Genomic DNA, 17,991 nt, shown 5'->3' with positions numbered 1-17,991 from the left:
ACTCCGGCTTATTAGTGATTCCTAGAGCCCAAAAAAAGTCTGCGGGCTATAGAGCGTTTTCCGTTCGGACTCCAGTACTCTGGAATGCCCTCCCGGTAACAGTTCGAGATGCTACCTCAGTAGAAGCATTTTAGTCTCACCTTAAAACTCATCTGTATACTCTAGCCTTTAAATAGACCTCCTTTTTAGACCAGTTGATCTGCCGTTTCTTTTCTTTTATCCCTATGTCCCCCCCTCCCTTGTGGAGGGGGTCCGGTCCGATGACCATGGATGAAGTACTGGCTGTCCAGAGTCGAGACCCAGGATGGACCGCTCGCCTGTATCGGTTGGGGACATCTCTACGCTGCTGATCCGCCTCCGCTTGAGATGGTTTCCTGTGGACGGGACTCTCGCTGCTGTCTTGGATCCGCTTGAACTGAACTCTCGCAGCTGTGTTGGAGCCACTATGGATTGAACTTTCACAGTATCATGTTAGACCCGCTCGACATCCATTGCTTTCCGTCCCCTAGAGGGGAGGGGGGGCGGGGGGGGTTGCCCACATCTGAGGTCCTCTCCAAGGTTTCTCATAGTCAGCATTGTCACTGGTGTCCCACTGGATGTGAATTCTCCCTGCCCACTGGGTGTGAGTTTTCCTTGCCCTTTTGTGGGTTCTTCCGAGGATGTCGTAGTCGTAATGATTTGTGCAGTCCTTTGAGACATTTGTGATTTGGGGCTATATAAATAAACATTGATTGATTGATTGAATAAGGGAATAATACAAAATGTTGGTAAATATCGTTACTTGGGTGTCATTTTAGAGCCAACACTTGGCTTTAAAAAACATATTAATCAGATGTGCCAGAGTCTTAAATACAGCTCAAACTTATTTTAATGCAATGATTCTGAGGGGGGGGCGGTATAGCTCGGTTGGTAGAGCAGCTGTGCTAGCAACTTGAGGGTTCCAGGTTCGATCCCCGCTTCCGCCTTCCTAGTCACTGCCATTGTGTCCTTGGGCAAGACACCTCACCCAGTGCCACCCTCACTGCTTTAAATGTAAAGCACTTTGAGTCACTAGAGAAAAAGCACTATATAAATATAATTCACTTCACATTATGTCTCATTTTTATTATTGTGTAACATGTTGGTCGCAGGCAAGCAAAATGACACTGAGGTCATCGGAAACTTTTGCACAAACAGTCCCTCAAAATCCTTCACCGAAAACCACAACACCACCATCACTGTTTGGTTCTCCAAAAACGTAGGTTGTTAAACTTAGCTAACATTCAAAGATTAGCATCGATACGAATGGCCCATCGAATCCAAAATAACACTGCACCAGCGCCACTTAAGCACTTTGTCCAGTTTACATCTGCTGTGACAACTAGAAACACAGGAGCCTCCACCAGGGGGCGATGTAGCGTACCCAGATGTAAAACATCTTTTGCACAATCAGCCTTTTCATATAAAACCATAAAGGAATGGAACAACGGGCTACACGGTGGGGGAGGGGTTAGTGCGTCTGCCTCACAATACAAAGGTCCTGAGTAGTCTGGGTTCAATCCCGGGCTCAGGGTCTTTCTGGGTGTCCTCCCTGTGACTGCGTGGGAGGACCAGCGCCCCCCGCAACCCCAAAGGGAATAAGCGATAGACAATGGATGGATGGATGGAATGGAACATCACAACAAAGTTGAAAAGTCTAACAGATGACTCTTCACAGGTGTGTTCATGGCCTACAGCGTCAGGTGTGTTCATGGCCCACAGCGTCAGGTGTGTTCATGGCCCACAGTGTCAGGCGTGTTCATGGCCCACAGCGTCAGGTGTGTTCATGGCCCACAGTGTCAGGTGTGTTCATGGCCCACAGCGTCAGGTGTGTTCATAGCCCACAGCGTCAGGTGTGTTCATGGCCCACAGTGTCAGGTGTGTTCATAACCTACAATGTCAGGTGTGTTGATGACCCACAGTGTCAGGTGTGTTCATGGCCCACAGTGTCAGGTGTGTTCATGGCCCACAGCGTCAGGTGTGTTCATGGCCCACAGTGTCAGATGTGTTCATGGCCCACAGCGGTCAGGTGTGTTCATGGCCCACAGCGTCAGGTGTGTTCATGGCCCACAGTGTCAGGTGTGTTCATGGCCCACAGCGTCAGGTGTGTTCATGGCCCACAGCGTCAGGTGTGTTCATGGCCCACAGCGTCAGGTGTGTTCATGGCCCACAGCGTCAGGTGTGTTCATGGCCCACAGCGTCAGATGTGTTCATGGCCCACAGTGTCAGGTGTGTTCATGGCCCACAGCGTCAGGTGTGTTCATAGCCCACAGCGTCAGGTGTGTTCATGGCCCACAACGTCAGGTGTGTTCATGGCCCACAGTGTCAGGTGTGTTCATGACCTACAATGTCAGGTGTGTTGATGACCCACAGTGTCAGGTGTGTTCATGGCCCACAGTGTCAGGTGTGTTCATGGCCCACAGCGTCAGGTGTGTTCATGGCCCACAGTGTCAGATGTGTTCATGGCCCACAGTATCAGGTGTGTTCACGGCTCACAGAGCACACAAGAAAAGACGCCTTACCTTTCTGTACACGATCATATTGGGGGACTCGTCTGCGACACCGTTGGTCCCCTGCCCGCCGCTGTTGGTCTGCGCCATGACGCTCCACCAGGACTGGGTCTGCCACAGGAAGTGTCAGGTGCTCCTGCGGCAGACAGAAGGGAGATTTGAGATTGGCAAACTGAGCCAAAAGGCTTTCTTGGCCTTCCTTAGCTTGGAACACGTCTGACATTTACACCTGCAAGCAAATGTTGGCTGCACCTGTGCACCTGTGAACCTGTGCACCTGCCACAAGGTCTTGACCGGCATTTTTTCTGGAGGTTTCATCGGAGAGGACGCCATGTGAGGTCTTAGTGTGGACACATTCTAAGTCCACTGCTTTGTTTACATGTGTGGACACACTCTATAAGTCCCACTACTTTGTTTACATGTGTGGACACACTCTATAAGTCCACTGCTTTGTTTACATGTGTGGACACACTCTATAAGTCCACTGCTTTGTTTACATGTGTGGACACACTCTATAAGTCCCACTACTTTGTTTACATGTGTGGACACACTCTATAAGTCCCACTACTTTGTTTACATGTGTGGACACACTCTATAAGTCCACTGCTTTGTTTACATGTGTGGACACACTCTATAAGTCCACTGCTTTGTTTACATGTGTGGACACACGCTATAAGTCCACTGCTTTGTTTACATGTGTGGACACACGCTATAAGTCCACTGCTTTGTTTACATGTGTGGACACACTCTCTAAGTCCCACTGCTTTGTTTACATGTGTGGACACACTCTATAAGTCCCACTGCTTTGTTTACATGTGTGGACACACTCTATAAGTCCACTGCTTTGTTTACATGTGTGGACACTATAAGTCCACTGCTTTGTTTACATGCGTGGACACACTCTATAAGTCCACTGCTTTGTTTACATGTGTGGACACACTCTATAAGTCCACTGCTTTGTTTACATGTGTGGACACTATAAGTCCACTGCTTTGTTTACATGTGTGGACACACTCTATAAGTCCACTGCTTTGTTTACATGTGTGGACACACTCTATAAGTCCCACTGCTTTGTTTACATGTGTGGACACACTCTATAAGTCCCACTGCTTTGTTTACATGTGTGGACACACTCTATAAGTCCACTGCTTTGTTTACATGTGTGGACACACTCTATAAGTCCACTGCTTTGTTTACATGTGTGGACACACTCTATAAGTCCACTGCTTTGTTTACATGTGTGGACACACTCTATAAGTCCACTGCTTTGTTTACATGTGTGGACACTATAAGTCCACTGCTTTGTTTACATGTGTGGACACACTCTATAAGTCCACTGCTTTGTTTACATGTGTGGACACACTCTATAAGTCCCACTGCTTTGTTTACATGTGTGGACACACTCTATAAGTCCCACTGCTTTGTTTACATGTGTGGACACACTCTATAAGTCCACTGCTTTGTTTACATGTGTGGACACACTCTATAAGTCCACTGCTTTGTTTACATGTGTGGACACACTCTATAAGTCCACTGCTTTGTTTACATGTGTGGACACACTCTATAAGTCCACTGCTTTGTTTACATGTGTGGACACTATAAGTCCACTGCTTTGTTTACATGTGTGGACACACTCTATAAGTCCACTGCTTTGTTTACATGTGTGGACACACTCTATAAGTCCACTGCTTTGTTTACATGTGTGGACACACTCTATAAGTCCCACTGCTTTGTTTACATGTGTGGACACACTCTATAAGTCCACTGCTTTGTTTACATGTGTGGACACACTCTATAAGTCCCACTGCTTTGTTTACATGTGTGGACACACTCTATAAGTCCACTGCTTTGTTTACATGTGTGGACACTATAAGTCCACTGCTTTGTTTACATGTGTGGACACACTCTATAAGTCCCACTGCTTTGTTTACATGTGTGGACACACTCTATAAGTCCACTGCTTTGTTTACATGTGTGGACACACTCTATAAGTCCACTGCTTTGTTTACATGTGTGGACACTATAAGTCCACTGCTTTGTTTACATGCGTGGACACACTCTATAAGTCCACTGCTTTGTTTACATGTGTGGACACACTCTATAAGTCCACTGCTTTGTTTACATGTGTGGACACACTCTATAAGTCCACTGCTTTGTTTACATGTGTGGACGCTATAAGTCCACTGCTTTGTTTACATGCGTGGACACACTCTATAAGTCCACTGCTTTGTTTACATGTGTGGACACTATAAGTCCACTGCTTTGTTTACATGCGTGGACACACTCTATAAGTCCCACTGCTTTGTTTACATGTGTGGACACACTCTATAAGTCCGCTGCTTTGTTTACATGTGTGGACACACTCTATAAGTCCACTGCTTTGTTTACATGTGTGGACACACTCTATAAGTCCACTGCTTTGTTTACATGTGTGGACACACTCTATAAGTCCACTGCTTTGTTTACATGTGTGGACACACTCTATAAGTCCACTGCTTTGTTTACATGTGTGGACACACTCTATAAGTCCACTGCTTTGTTTACATGTGTGGACACACTCTATAAGTCCACTGCTTTGTTTACATGTGTGGACACACTCTATAAGTCCACTGCTTTGTTTACATGTGTGGACACACTCTATAAGTCCACTGCTTTGTTTACATGTGTGGACACACTCTATAAGTCCACTGCTTTGTTTACATGTGTGGACACACTCTATAAGTCCACTGCTTTGTTTACATGTGTGGACACACTCTATAAGTCCACTGCTTTGTTTACATGTGTGGACACTATAAGTACACTGCTTTGTTTACATGTGTGGACACACTCTATAAGTCCACTGCTTTGTTTACATGTGTGGACACACTCTATAAGTCCCACTGCTTTGTTTACATGTGTGGACACACTCTATAAGTCCCACTGCTTTGTTTACATGTGTGGACACACTCTATAAGTCCACTACTTTGTTTACATGTGTGGACACACTCTATAAGTCCACTGCTTTGTTTACATGTGTGGACACACTCTATAAGTCCGCTGCTTTGTTTACATGTGTGGACACACTCTATAAGTCCGCTGCTTTGTTTACATGTGTGGACACACTCTATAAGTCCACTGCTTTGTTTACATGTGTGGACACACTCTATAAGTCCACTGCTTTGTTTACATGTGTGGACACACTCTATAAGTCCACTGCTTTGTTTACATGTGTGGACACACTCTATAAGTCCACTGCTTTGTTTACATGTGTGGACACACTCTATAAGTCCACTGCTTTGTTTACATGTGTGGACACACTCTATAAGTCCACTGCTTTGTTTACATGTGTGGACACACTCTATAAGTCCACTGCTTTGTTTACATGTGTGGACACACTCTATAAGTCCACTGCTTTGTTTACATGTGTGGACACACTCTATAAGTCCACTGCTTTGTTTACATGTGTGGACACACTCTATAAGTCCACTGCTTTGTTTACATGTGTGGACACACTCTATAAGTCCACTGCTTTGTTTACATGTGTGGACACACTCTATAAGTCCCACTGCTTTGTTTACATGTGTGGACACACTCTATAAGTCCCACTGCTTTGTTTACATGTGTGGACACACTCTATAAGTCCCACTGCTTTGTTTACATGTGTGGACACACTCTATAAGTCCACTGCTTTGTTTACATGTGTGGATACACTCTATAAGTCCACTGCTTTGTTTACATGTGTGGACACACTCTATAAGTCCCACTGCTTTGTTTACATGTGTGGACACACTCAAGTCATTTTACAGCTACGTCATAGCGTGCATCTGTTGTCCAGGGTACTTCCTGTCCAGGAATCTAAACAAAGTTTTTAATGTCCCGCTGCATATTTGGTAAATTAAAACCACTCACAAATGGAAAAAAGAGAAAATAATGTCTTTGCTCCTAAAAAGTACAACAAAATGACATTTTCAGGCCTACGCATTCATCAAAAACGCGGCCGATTTTTTATTTAACAAGTATATTTAATATGATCGTAAAAGTGATCGCAAATACGCAGTTAGTGAAATAAATAATAATATAGAAATGACAATGAGCATTTTTACACTACAACTGGAGCAATACAAATACCAATAGCAAAAGCGCTATTGATTATGAACAATTTAAATCGTTTTCCTTTATTATGAACAATACAGTTGTTCAAATGCAACATATACATAATGATAACTAGAAAGATAATAAAAAAAGGAATACCGAAAGATGGAGTGGAAGAGAGAGAGGCAACCTATATTAATCTTGTAGATTGTTATAGTAGCAATGGGTTAAGCTTTGTCAGCATGCCATGTGTTACCCAGTTTACCCTAGGGCAACAACGTTGATATATGTTTGATGAAACCTGATTATGTGCATGAGTATATACACATACTTGTATATGTACATTATGTGTATGTTTGTTTGTAGAGTGAATGTATATGTGCAGTATGTATGTTTGTTTGTACAGTGAATGTATATGTACAGTATGTGTGTTTGTCTGTACAGTGAATGTATATGTACAGTATGTGTATGTTTGTTTGTACAGTGAATGTATATGTACAGTATGTGTATGTTTGTTTGTACAGTGAATGTATATGTACAGTATGTGTATGTTTGTTTGTACAGTGAATGTATATGTGCAGTATGTGTATGTTTGTTTGTACAGTGAATGTATATGTGCAGTATGTGTATGTTTGTTTGTACAGTGAATGTATATGTACAGTATGTGTATGTTTGTTTGTACAGTGAATGTATATGTACAGTATGTGTATGTTTGTTTGTACAGTGAATGTATATGTGTAGTATGTGTATGTTTGTTTGTACAGTGAATGTATATGTACAGTATGTGTATGTTTGTTTGTACAGTGAATGTATATTACAGTATGTGTATGTTTGTTTGTACAGTGAATGTATATGTACAGTATGTACATTTGTATGTATGTGTGTGAGTATGTGTGTGTTTGTATGTACAATATATTTGACTCCCAGTCAATTAAAACGAGACGATTTTATTAAGCGCAAAAATTATGACTAAAGTGATGAAACGGTTTGCACGAACACTTTATTGACAGTTTAGTTAAGAAATATTGTCAACATATTTTTGACGTTTTTGAACGCATCTTTTTCTCGCCACCTAGAAGGAGACGATTTTTATGTTAGAAAGTGGGGGGGGGAAACAATGTCTTCTTGTCTCATAATGATTGTGAATGATAAGCAAAATTCCCCCCCAAGTAAGCAAAGTTGCAGATAGATCTTGAAGAAGCATGGCAGACTGTTCTAGGGTTTAAGAGGAGGACGGCGTGGCACGGTTTGGAGAGTGGCCGTTCCAGCAACCTGAGGGCTCCTGGTTCAATCCCCACCTTCTACCAACCTGGTCACGTCCGTTGTGTCCTTGGGCAAGACACTTCACCCTTGCTCCTGATGGGTGGTAGTGAGGGCCTTGCATGGCAGCTCCCTCCATCAGTGTGTGAATGTGTGAATGTGGAAGTAGTATCAAAGCGCTTTGAGTACCTTGAAGGTAGAAAAGCGCTATAAACGTATAACCCATTTGAACGCATTTTTTTTCTAGTCACTTAAAACGAGAGGATTTTTATGTTAGAACAGTGGTTCTTACCCTGGGTTCCATCGAATCCTAGGGGTTCGGTGAGTCAACCTCAGAGCCAGTCAAGCATACCTCAGAATTCGGGAGATGGGGGGAGTGGGGCTTGAGGTGGAGGGTGGGCAGGTGTGGTTGAGGTAGGCGGGGTTTGGTGGTAGCAGGGCTGTATATTGTAAGTCCCGGAAGAGTTAGTGCTGCAAGGGGTTCTGGGTATTTGTTAGGTTATGTTACGGTGCGGATGTTCCCCCCAAATGTGTTTGTCATTCTTGTTTGGTGTGGCTTCACAGTGTAGTGCGTATTTGTAACAATGTTAAAGTTGTTTATATGAAGAAGACTATTGTAGGGTTGAAGATGCTTGTAGATCTTGAAGAAGACTATTGTAAGGTTGAAGATGCTTGTAGATCTTGAAGAAGACTATTGTAGGGTTGAAAATGCTTATAGATCTCGAAGAAGACTATTGTAGGGTTGAATATGCTTATAGATCTTGAAGAAGACTATTGTAGGGTTGAATATGCTTGTAGATCTTGAAGAAGACTATTGTAGGGTTGAAGATGCTTATAGATCTCGAAGAAGACTATTGTAGGGTTGAAGATGCTTGTAGATCTTGAAGAAGACTATTGTAGGGTTGAAGATGCTTGTAGAACTTGAAGAAGACTATTGTAGGGTTGAAGATGCTTATAGATCTTGAAGACTATTGTAGGGTTGAAGATACTTGTAGATCTTGAAGGAGACTATTGTAGGGTTGAAGATGCTTATAGATCTTGAGGGAGACTATTGTAGGGTTGAAGATGCTTATAGATCTTGAAAAATACTATTGTAGGGTTGAAGATGCTTATAGATCTTGAAGAAGACTCTTGTAGGGTTGAAGATGCTTATAGATCTTGAGGGAGACTATTGTAGGGTTGAAGATGCTTATAGATCTTGAAGAAGACTATTGTAGGGTTGAAGATGCTTATAGATCTTGAGGGAGACTATTGTAGGGTTGAAGATGCTTATAGATCTTGAAGACGACTATTGTAGGGTTGAAGATGCTTATAGACCTTGAAGAAGACTATTGTAGGGTTGAAGATGCTTGTAGATCTTGAAGAAGACTATTGTAGGGTTGAAGATGCTTATAGATCTCGAAGAAGACTATTGTAGGGTTGAAGATGCTTGTAGACCTGGAAGAAGACTATTGTAGGGTTGAAGATGCTTATAGATCTTGAAGAAGACTATTGTAGGGTTGAAGATGCTTATAGATCTTGAAGAAGACTATTGTAGGGTTGAAGATGCTTATAAATCTTGAAGAAGACTATTGTAGGGTTGAATATGCTTATAAATCTTGAAGAAGACTATTGTAGGGTTGAAGATGCTTATAGATCTTGAAGAAGACTATTGTAGGGTTGAATATGCTTATAAATCTTGAAGAAGACTATTGTAGGGTTGAAGATGCTTATAGATCTTGAAGAAGACTATGGTAGGGTTGAAGATGCTTGTAGATTTTGAAGAAGACTATTGTAGGGTTGAAGATGCTTATAGATCTCGAAGAAGACTATTGTAGGGTTGAAGATGCTTATAGATCTTGAAGAAGACTATTGTAGGGTTGAAAATGCTTGTAGATCTTGAAGAAGACTATTGTTGGGTTGAAAATGCTTATAGATCTCGAATAAGACTATTGTAGGGTTGAAGATGCTTATAGATCTTGGAGAAGACTATTGTAGGGTTGAAGATGCTTATAGATCTTGAAGAAGACTATTGTAGGGTTGAAGATGCTTGTAGATCTTGAAGAAGACTATTGTAGGGTTGAAGATGCTTATAAATCTTGAAGAAGACTATTGTAGGGTTGAATATGCTTATAAATCTTGAAGAATACTATTGTAGGGTTGAAGATGCTTGTAGATCTTGAAGAAGACTATTGTAGGGTTGAAGATGCTTATAGATCTCGAAGAAGACTATTGTAGGGTTGAAGATGCTTATAGACCTTGAAGAAGACTATTGTAGGGTTGAAGATGCTTGTAGATCTTGAAGAAGACTATTGTAGGGTTGAAGATGCTTATAGATCTCGAAGAAGACTATTGTAGGGTTGAAGATGCTTGTAGATCTGGAAGAAGACTATTGTACGGTTGAAGATGCTTATAGATCTTGAAGAAGACTATTGTAGGGTTGAAGATGCTTGTAGATCTTGAAGAATACTATTGTAGGGTTGAAGATGCTTATAGATCTCGAAGAAGACTATTGTAGGGTTGAAGATGCTTGTAGATCTGGAAGAAGACTATTGTAGGGTTGAAGATGCTTATAGATCTTGAAGAAGACTATTGTAGGGTTGAAGATGCTTATAGATCTTGAAGAAGACTATTGTAGGGTTGAAGATGCTTGTAGATCTTGAAGAAGACTATTGTAGGGTTGAAGATGCTTATAGATCTTGAAGAAGACTATTGTAGGGTTGAAGATGCTTATAAATCTTGAAGAAGACTATTGTAGGGTTGAAGATGCTTATAGATCTTGAAGAAGACTATTGTAGGGTTGAAGATGCTTATAGATCTTGAAGAAGACTATGGTAGGGTTGAAGATGCTTATAGATCTTGAAGAAGACTATTGTAGGGTGGAAGATGCTTATAGATCTTGAAGAAGACTATTGTAGGGTTGAAGATGCTTATAGATCTTGAAGAAGACTATTGTAGGGTTGAAGATGCTTGTAGACCTTGAAGAAGACTATTGTAGGGTTGAAGATGCTTGTAGATCTTGAAGAAGACTATTGTAGGGTTGAAGATGCTTATAGATCTTGAAGAAGACTATTGTAGGGTTGAAGATGCTTATAGATCTTGAAGAAGACTATTGTAGGGTTGAAGATGCTTGTAGATCTTGAAGAAGACTATTGTAGGGTTGAAGATGCTTATAGATCTTGAAGAAGACTATGGTAGGGTTGAAGATGCTTATAGATCTTGAAGAAGACTATTGTAGGGTTGAAGATGCTTATAGATCTTGAAGAAGACTATTGTAGGGTTGAAGATGCTTATAGATCTTGAAGAAGACTATTGTAGGGTTGAAGATGCTTATAGATCTTGAAGTAGACTATTGTAGGGTTGAAGATGCTTGTAGATCTTGAAGAAGACTATTGTAGGGTTGAAGATGCTTATAGATCTTGAAGTAGACTATTGTAGGGTTGAAGATGCTTATAGATCTTGAAGTAGACTATTGTAGGGTTGAATATGCTTATAGATCTTGAAGAAGACTATTGTAGGGTTGAAGATGCTTATAGATCTTGAAGAAGACTATTGTAGGGTTGAAGATGCTTATAGATCTTGAAGAAGACTATTGTAGGGTTGAAGATGCTTATAGATCTTGAAGAAGACTATTGTAGGGTTGAAAATGCTTATAGATCTTGAAGAAGACTATTGTAGGGTTGAAGATGCTTTTAGATCTTGAAGAAGACTATTGTAGGGTTGAAGATGCTTGTAGATCTTGAAGAAGACTATTGTAGGGTTGAAGATGCTTATAGATCTTGCAGAAGACTATTGTAGGGTTAAAGATGCTTGTAGATCTTGCAGAAGACTATTGTAGGGTTAAAGATGCTTGTAGATCTTGAAGAAGACTATTGTAGGGTTGAAGATGCTTATAGATCTTGAAGAAGACTATTGTAGGGTTGAAGATGCTTATAGATCTTGAAGAAGACTATTGTAGGGTTGAAAATGCTTATAGATCTTGAAGAAGACTATTGTAGGGTTGAAGATGCTTTTAGATCTTGAAGAAGACTATTGTAGGGTTGAAGATGCTTGTAGATCTTGAAGAAGACTATTGTAGGGTTGAAGATGCTTATAGATCTTGCAGAAGACTATTGTAGGGTTAAAGATGCTTGTAGATCTTGCAGAAGACTATTGTAGGGTTAAAGATGCTTGTAGATCTTGAAGAAGACTATTGTAGGGTTGAAGATGCTTATAGATCTTGAAGAAGACTATTGTAGGGTTGAAGATGCTTATAGATCTTGAAGAAGACTATTGTAGGGTTGAAGATGCTTGTAGATCTTGAAGAAGACTATTGTAGGGTTGAAGATGCTTATAGATCTTGCAGAAGACTATTGTAGGGTTAAAGATGCTTGTAGATCTTGCAGAAGACTATTGTAGGGTTAAAGATGCTTGTAGATCTTGAAGAAGACTATTGTAGGGTTGAAGATGCTTATAGATCTTGAAGAAGACTATTGTAGGGTTGAAGATGCTTATAGATCTTGAAGAAGACTATTGTAGGGTTGAAAATGCTTATAGATCTTGAAGAAGACTATTGTAGGGTTGAAGATGCTTTTAGATCTTGAAGAAGACTATTGTAGGGTTGAAGATGCTTGTAGATCTTGAAGAAGACTATTGTAGGGTTGAAGATGCTTATAGATCTTGCAGAAGACTATTGTAGGGTTAAAGATGCTTGTAGATCTTGCAGAAGACTATTGTAGGGTTAAAGATGCTTGTAGATCTTGAAGAAGACTATTGTAGGGTTGAAGATGCTTATAGATCTTGAAGAAGACTATTGTAGGGTTGAAGATGCTTATAGATCTTGAAGAAGACTATTGTAGGGTTGAAAATGCTTATAGATCTTGTAAAAGACTCTTGTAGGGTTGAAAATGCTTATAGATCTTGTAAAAGACTATTGTAGGGTTGAAGATGCGTATAGATCTTGAAGAAGACTATTGTAGGATTGAAGATGCTTATAGATCTTGAAGAAGACTATTGTAGGGTTGAAGATGCTTATAGATCTTGAAGAAGACTATTGTAGGATTGAAAATGCTTATAGATCTTGTAAAAGACTATTGTAGGGTTGAAAATGCTTATAGATCTTGAAGAAGACTATTGTAGGGTTGAAGATGCGTATAGATATTGAAGAAGACTATTGTAGGGTTGAAGATGCTTGTAGATCTTGAAGAGGACTATTGTAGGGTTGAAGAGCCATGCATGATGAGCCGAGGAGGCTGAAGCAGGGCAGATGTAGTCCAAGGAGAACTACGCGCAGTCCCTGGAGGAGCTACTCCACAATGGGGGTGGGGGGCGTGGGGGGGGGGGGGGGGGTTATTTGTAGCGTATGTGCACGTTTCCGTTCCATCGTCATCAATATTACTCGCGCGTGCACGCCACGCTTAGGCGGGTTAGCCGCGGCCAGCATAAATAAATAGCGCGCGGTAAAGACAGCGCGACGCCGTCCGAGCTGCAGGCCGCCTTGTGTGCGTCTTCAGCACCTTGGACAGCCACCAACTACGCCCCTCTAAGCGCCATGGCGACGGCAGTAGGAAGAGGACGATGATGATGATGGGGTGTGTGTGTGTGTGTGTGTGTGTGTGTGTGTGTGTGTGTGTGTGTGTGTGTGTGTGTGTGTGTGTGTGTGTGTGTGTGTATGGGGGGGTCTGTGCTCACCTGAAAAGACGCGCAGTGGCCCCCCTCCCTCCCTCCTTTCCCGGCTGGTGGGATCCGTGGATCGGGAGCGGACTCCTCGGAGGCTGCAGCCGGCCTGGAGAGGTGCTCACACGGGCGAGAGGCTGGCTCATCGGCGGCTCCAAGAGGCGGACATTCAGCGGCTGCGGGAGCGGCGAACACTTTGCACCCCCGTCTCTCTCTCTCTCTCTCTCTCTATTTCTCTCTCTCTCTCTCTCCTCGCTCGCCCTGACTGCGATGCTGCGTGAAGCACGCGGGAGCGCGCCCTAGCTTCGCCGGGGACGCGCGTCGCTCCGTAGCCAATAGCATGTGAGCAATGGAATCGCAGCCCGTTTGGGACGCAAAAAGGCTCATTTGCAGTCCCCCCCCCCCCCCCCCCCCGCCCCCCCCCTCTCTCTCTCTCTTTCTCTAATGATGCATTCCTAGAAAGAGGAGATTATCTTCATAATCATTAGTCAATAAAAAAAAAAAAGTGCATGCTGAGGAATGAAGATGAAATATATGTATGGTGATGACAACATATCATAGCAAGCTCTCAAATCATTGGCAACAGTGACCCCCAGTGAGCAACCTAAGGCATCACTCTAGTGTGACCTCGCTTTATCAGTATCACGCTTCATCAGCAACATGCTTCATCAGTATCACACTTTATCAGTATCATGCTTCATCAGCAACATGCTTTATCAGTATCATGCTTTATCAGTATCGTACGTCATCAGTAACATGCTTCATCAGTATCATGCTTTATCTATATCATGCTTTATCAGTATCATAATCTATCAGTACCATGCTTTATCAGTGTCACACTTCATTAGTATCATGCTTTATCAGTATCATACTTTATCAGTATCTCCCGATATCAGTAACATGCTTCATCAGTGTCATGCTTTATCAGTAACATGCTTTATCCTTAACATGCTTCATAAATATCATGCTTTATCAGTATCATGCTTTATCAGTAACATGCTTTATCAGTATCATGCCTTATCGGTATCATACTCTATGAATATCATGCTGTATCAGTGACATGCATTATCAGTATCTTACTTTATCATTATCATGCTTTATCATTATCATGCCTTCACTTATCATACTCTATGAATATCATGCTGTATCAGTGGCATGCATTATCAGTATCTTACTTTATCAGTATCATGCTTTATCAGTATCTTACTTCATCAGTAACATGCTTTATCAGTATCATGCTTTATCAGTATCTTACGTCATCAGTAACATGCTTCATCAGTATCATGCTTTATCTATATCATGCTTTATCAGTATCATAATCTATCAGTACCATGCTTTATCAGTGTCACACTTCATTAGTATCATGCTTTATCAGTATCATGCTTTATCAGTAACATGCTTTATCAGTATCTTACTTTATCAATATCATGCTTTATCAGTATCATGCCTTATCGGTATCATACTCTATGAATACCATGCTGTATCAGTGACATGCATTATCAGTATCTTACTTTATCAGTATCATGCTTTATCAGTATCTTACTTCATCAGTAACATGCTTTATCAATCAATCAATCAATCAATGTTTACTTATATAGCCCAGTATCATGCTTTATCAGTATCTTACGTCATCAGTAACATGCTTCATCAGTATCATGCTTTATCTATATCATGCTTTATCAGTATCATAATCTATCAGTACCATGCTTTATCAGTGTCACACTTCATTAGTATCATGCTTTATCAGTATCATACTTTATCAGTATCTCCCGGTATCAGTAACATGCTTCATCAGTGTCATGCTTTATCAGTAACATGCTTTATCCTTAACATGCTTCATAAATATCATGCTTTATCAGTATCATGCTTTATCAGTAACATGCTTTATCAGTATCATGCCTTATCGGTATCATACTCTATGAATATCATGCTGTATCAGTGACCTGCATTATCAGTATCTTACTTTATCATTATCATGCTTTATCAGTATCATGCCTTCACGTATCATACTCTATGAATATCATGCTGTATCAGTGGCATGCATTATCAGTATCTTACTTTATCAGTATCATGCTTTATCAGTATCTTACTTCATCAGTAACATGCTTTATCAGTATCATGCTTTATCAGTATCTTACGTCATCAGTAACATGCTTCATCAGTATCATGCTTTATCTATATCATGCTTTATCAGTATCATAATCTATCAGTACCATGCTTTATCAGTGTCACACTTCATTGGTATCATGCTTTATCAGTAACATGCTTTATCAGTATCATGCCTTATCGGTATCATACTCTATGAATATCATGCTGTATCAGTGACATGCATTATCAGTATCTTACTTTATCATTATCATGCTTTATCATTATCATGCCTTCACTTATCATACTCTATGAATATCATGCTGTATCAGTGGCATGCATTATCAGTATCTTACTTTATCAGTATCATGCTTTATCAGTATCTTACTTCATCAGTAACATGCTTTATCAGTATCATGCTTTATCAGTATCTTACGTCATCAGTAACATGCTTCATCAGTATCATGCTTTATCTATATCATGCTTTATCAGTATCATAATCTACCAGTACTATGCTTTATCAGTGTCACACTTCATTGGTATCATGCTTTATCAGTAATATGCTTTATCAGTATCATGCCTTATCGGTATCATACTCTATGAATATCATGCTGTATCAGTGACATGCATTATCAGTATCTTACTTTATCAGTATCATGCTTTATCAGTATCTTACTTCATCAGTAACATGCTTTATCAGTATCATGCTTTATCAGTATCTTACGTCATCAGTAACATGCTTCATCAGTATCATGCTTTATCTATATCATGCTTTATCAGTATCATAATCTATCAGTACCATGCTTTATCAGTGTCACACTTAATTAATATCATGCTTTATCAGTATCATGCTTTATCAGTAACATGCTTTATCAGTATCTTACTTTATCAATATCATGCTTTATCAGTATCATGCCTTATCGGTATCATACTCTATGAATATCATGCTGTATCAGTGACATGCATTATCAGTATCTTACTTTATCAGTATCATGCTTTATCAGTATCTTACTTCATCAGTAACATGCTTTATCAATCAATCAATCAATCAATCAATGTTTACTTATATAGCCCAGTATCATGCTTTATCAGTATCTTACGTCATCAGTAACATGCTTCATCAGTATCATGCTTTATCTATATCATGCTTTATCAGTATCATAATCTATCAGTACCATGCTTTATCAGTGTCACACTTCATTAGTATCATGCTTTATCAGTATCATACTTTATCAGTATCTCCCGGTATCAGTAACATGCTTCATCAGTGTCATGCTTTATCAGTAACATGCTTTATCCTTAACATGCTTCATAAATATCATGCTTTATCAGTATCATGCTTTATCAGTAACATGCTTTATCAGTATCATGCCTTATCAGTATCATACTCTATGAATATCATGCTGTATCAGTGACATGCATTATCAGTATCTTACTTTATCATTATCATGCTTTATCAGTATCATGCCTTCACGTATCATACTCTATGAATATCATGCTGTATCAGTGGCATGCATTATCAGTATCTTACTTTATCAGTATCATGTTTTATCAGTATCTTACTTCATCAGTAACATGCTTTATCAGTATCATGCTTTATCAGTATCTTACGTCATCAGTAACATGCTTCATCAGTATCATGCTTTATCTATATCATGCTTTATCAGTATCATAATCTATCAGTACCATGCTTTATCAGTGTCACACTTCATTGGTATCATGCTTTATCAGTAACATGCTTTATCAGTATCATGCCTTATCGGTATCATACTCTATGAATATCATGCTGTATCAGTGACATGCATTATCAGTATCTTACTTTATCATTATCATGCTTTATCATTATCATGCCTTCACTTATCATACTCTATGAATATCATGCTGTATCAGTGGCATGCATTATCAGTATCTTACTTTATCAGTATCATGCTTTATCAGTATCTTACTTCATCAGTAACATGCTTTATCAGTATCATGCTTTATCAGTATCTTACGTCATCAGTAACATGCTTCATCAGTATCATGTTTTATCTATATCATGCTTTATCAGTATCATAATCTATCAGTACCATGCTTTATCAGTGTCACACTTCATTAGTATCATGCTTTATCAGTATCATGCTTTATCAGTAACATGCTTTATCAGTATCTTACTTTATCAATATCATGCTTTATCAGTATCATGCCTTATCGGTATCATACTCTATGAATATCATGCTGTATCAGTGACATGCATTATCAGTATCTTACTTTATCAGTATCATGCTTTATCAGTATCTTACTTCATCAGTAACATGCTTTATCAATCAATCAATCAATCAATGTTTACTTATATAGCCCAGTATCATGCTTTATCAGTATCTTACGTCATCAGTAACATGCTTCATCAGTATCATGCTTTATCTATATCATG

At 40.1% G+C, this 17,991-nt stretch overlaps 1 protein-coding gene across 3 annotated transcripts in view; it reads right to left on the bottom strand.

The window, feature by feature from the left end:
• The window catches only part of LOC133559710 (regulator of G-protein signaling 7), a 141,661-nt gene extending 127,899 nt beyond the window's left edge, over window positions 1-13,762 (bottom strand). Inside the window, exons 1-2 of one of the 3 annotated variants that reach the window (XM_061911742.1) lie at window positions 13,509-13,762; window positions 2,541-2,664 (exon numbers count right to left, since the gene is read on the bottom strand). In XM_061911742.1, the coding sequence (XP_061767726.1) occupies window positions 2,541-2,618 (78 nt within the window). In that variant the 5' untranslated portion in view covers window positions 2,619-2,664; window positions 13,509-13,762. Of the gene's footprint in view, window positions 1-2,540; window positions 2,665-13,508 lie in introns of those variants that run through there. The other 2 variants (XM_061911741.1, XM_061911743.1) reach the window with 2 other exon arrangements.
• Window positions 13,763-17,991: the final 4,229 nt, after the last annotated feature.

Source organism: Nerophis ophidion, linkage group LG09, assembly GCF_033978795.1.
Source record: "Nerophis ophidion isolate RoL-2023_Sa linkage group LG09, RoL_Noph_v1.0, whole genome shotgun sequence".
Lineage (NCBI taxonomy): Eukaryota > Metazoa > Chordata > Actinopteri > Syngnathiformes > Syngnathidae > Nerophis > Nerophis ophidion.
This window is presented reverse-complemented; position numbering and strand designations above follow the sequence as displayed.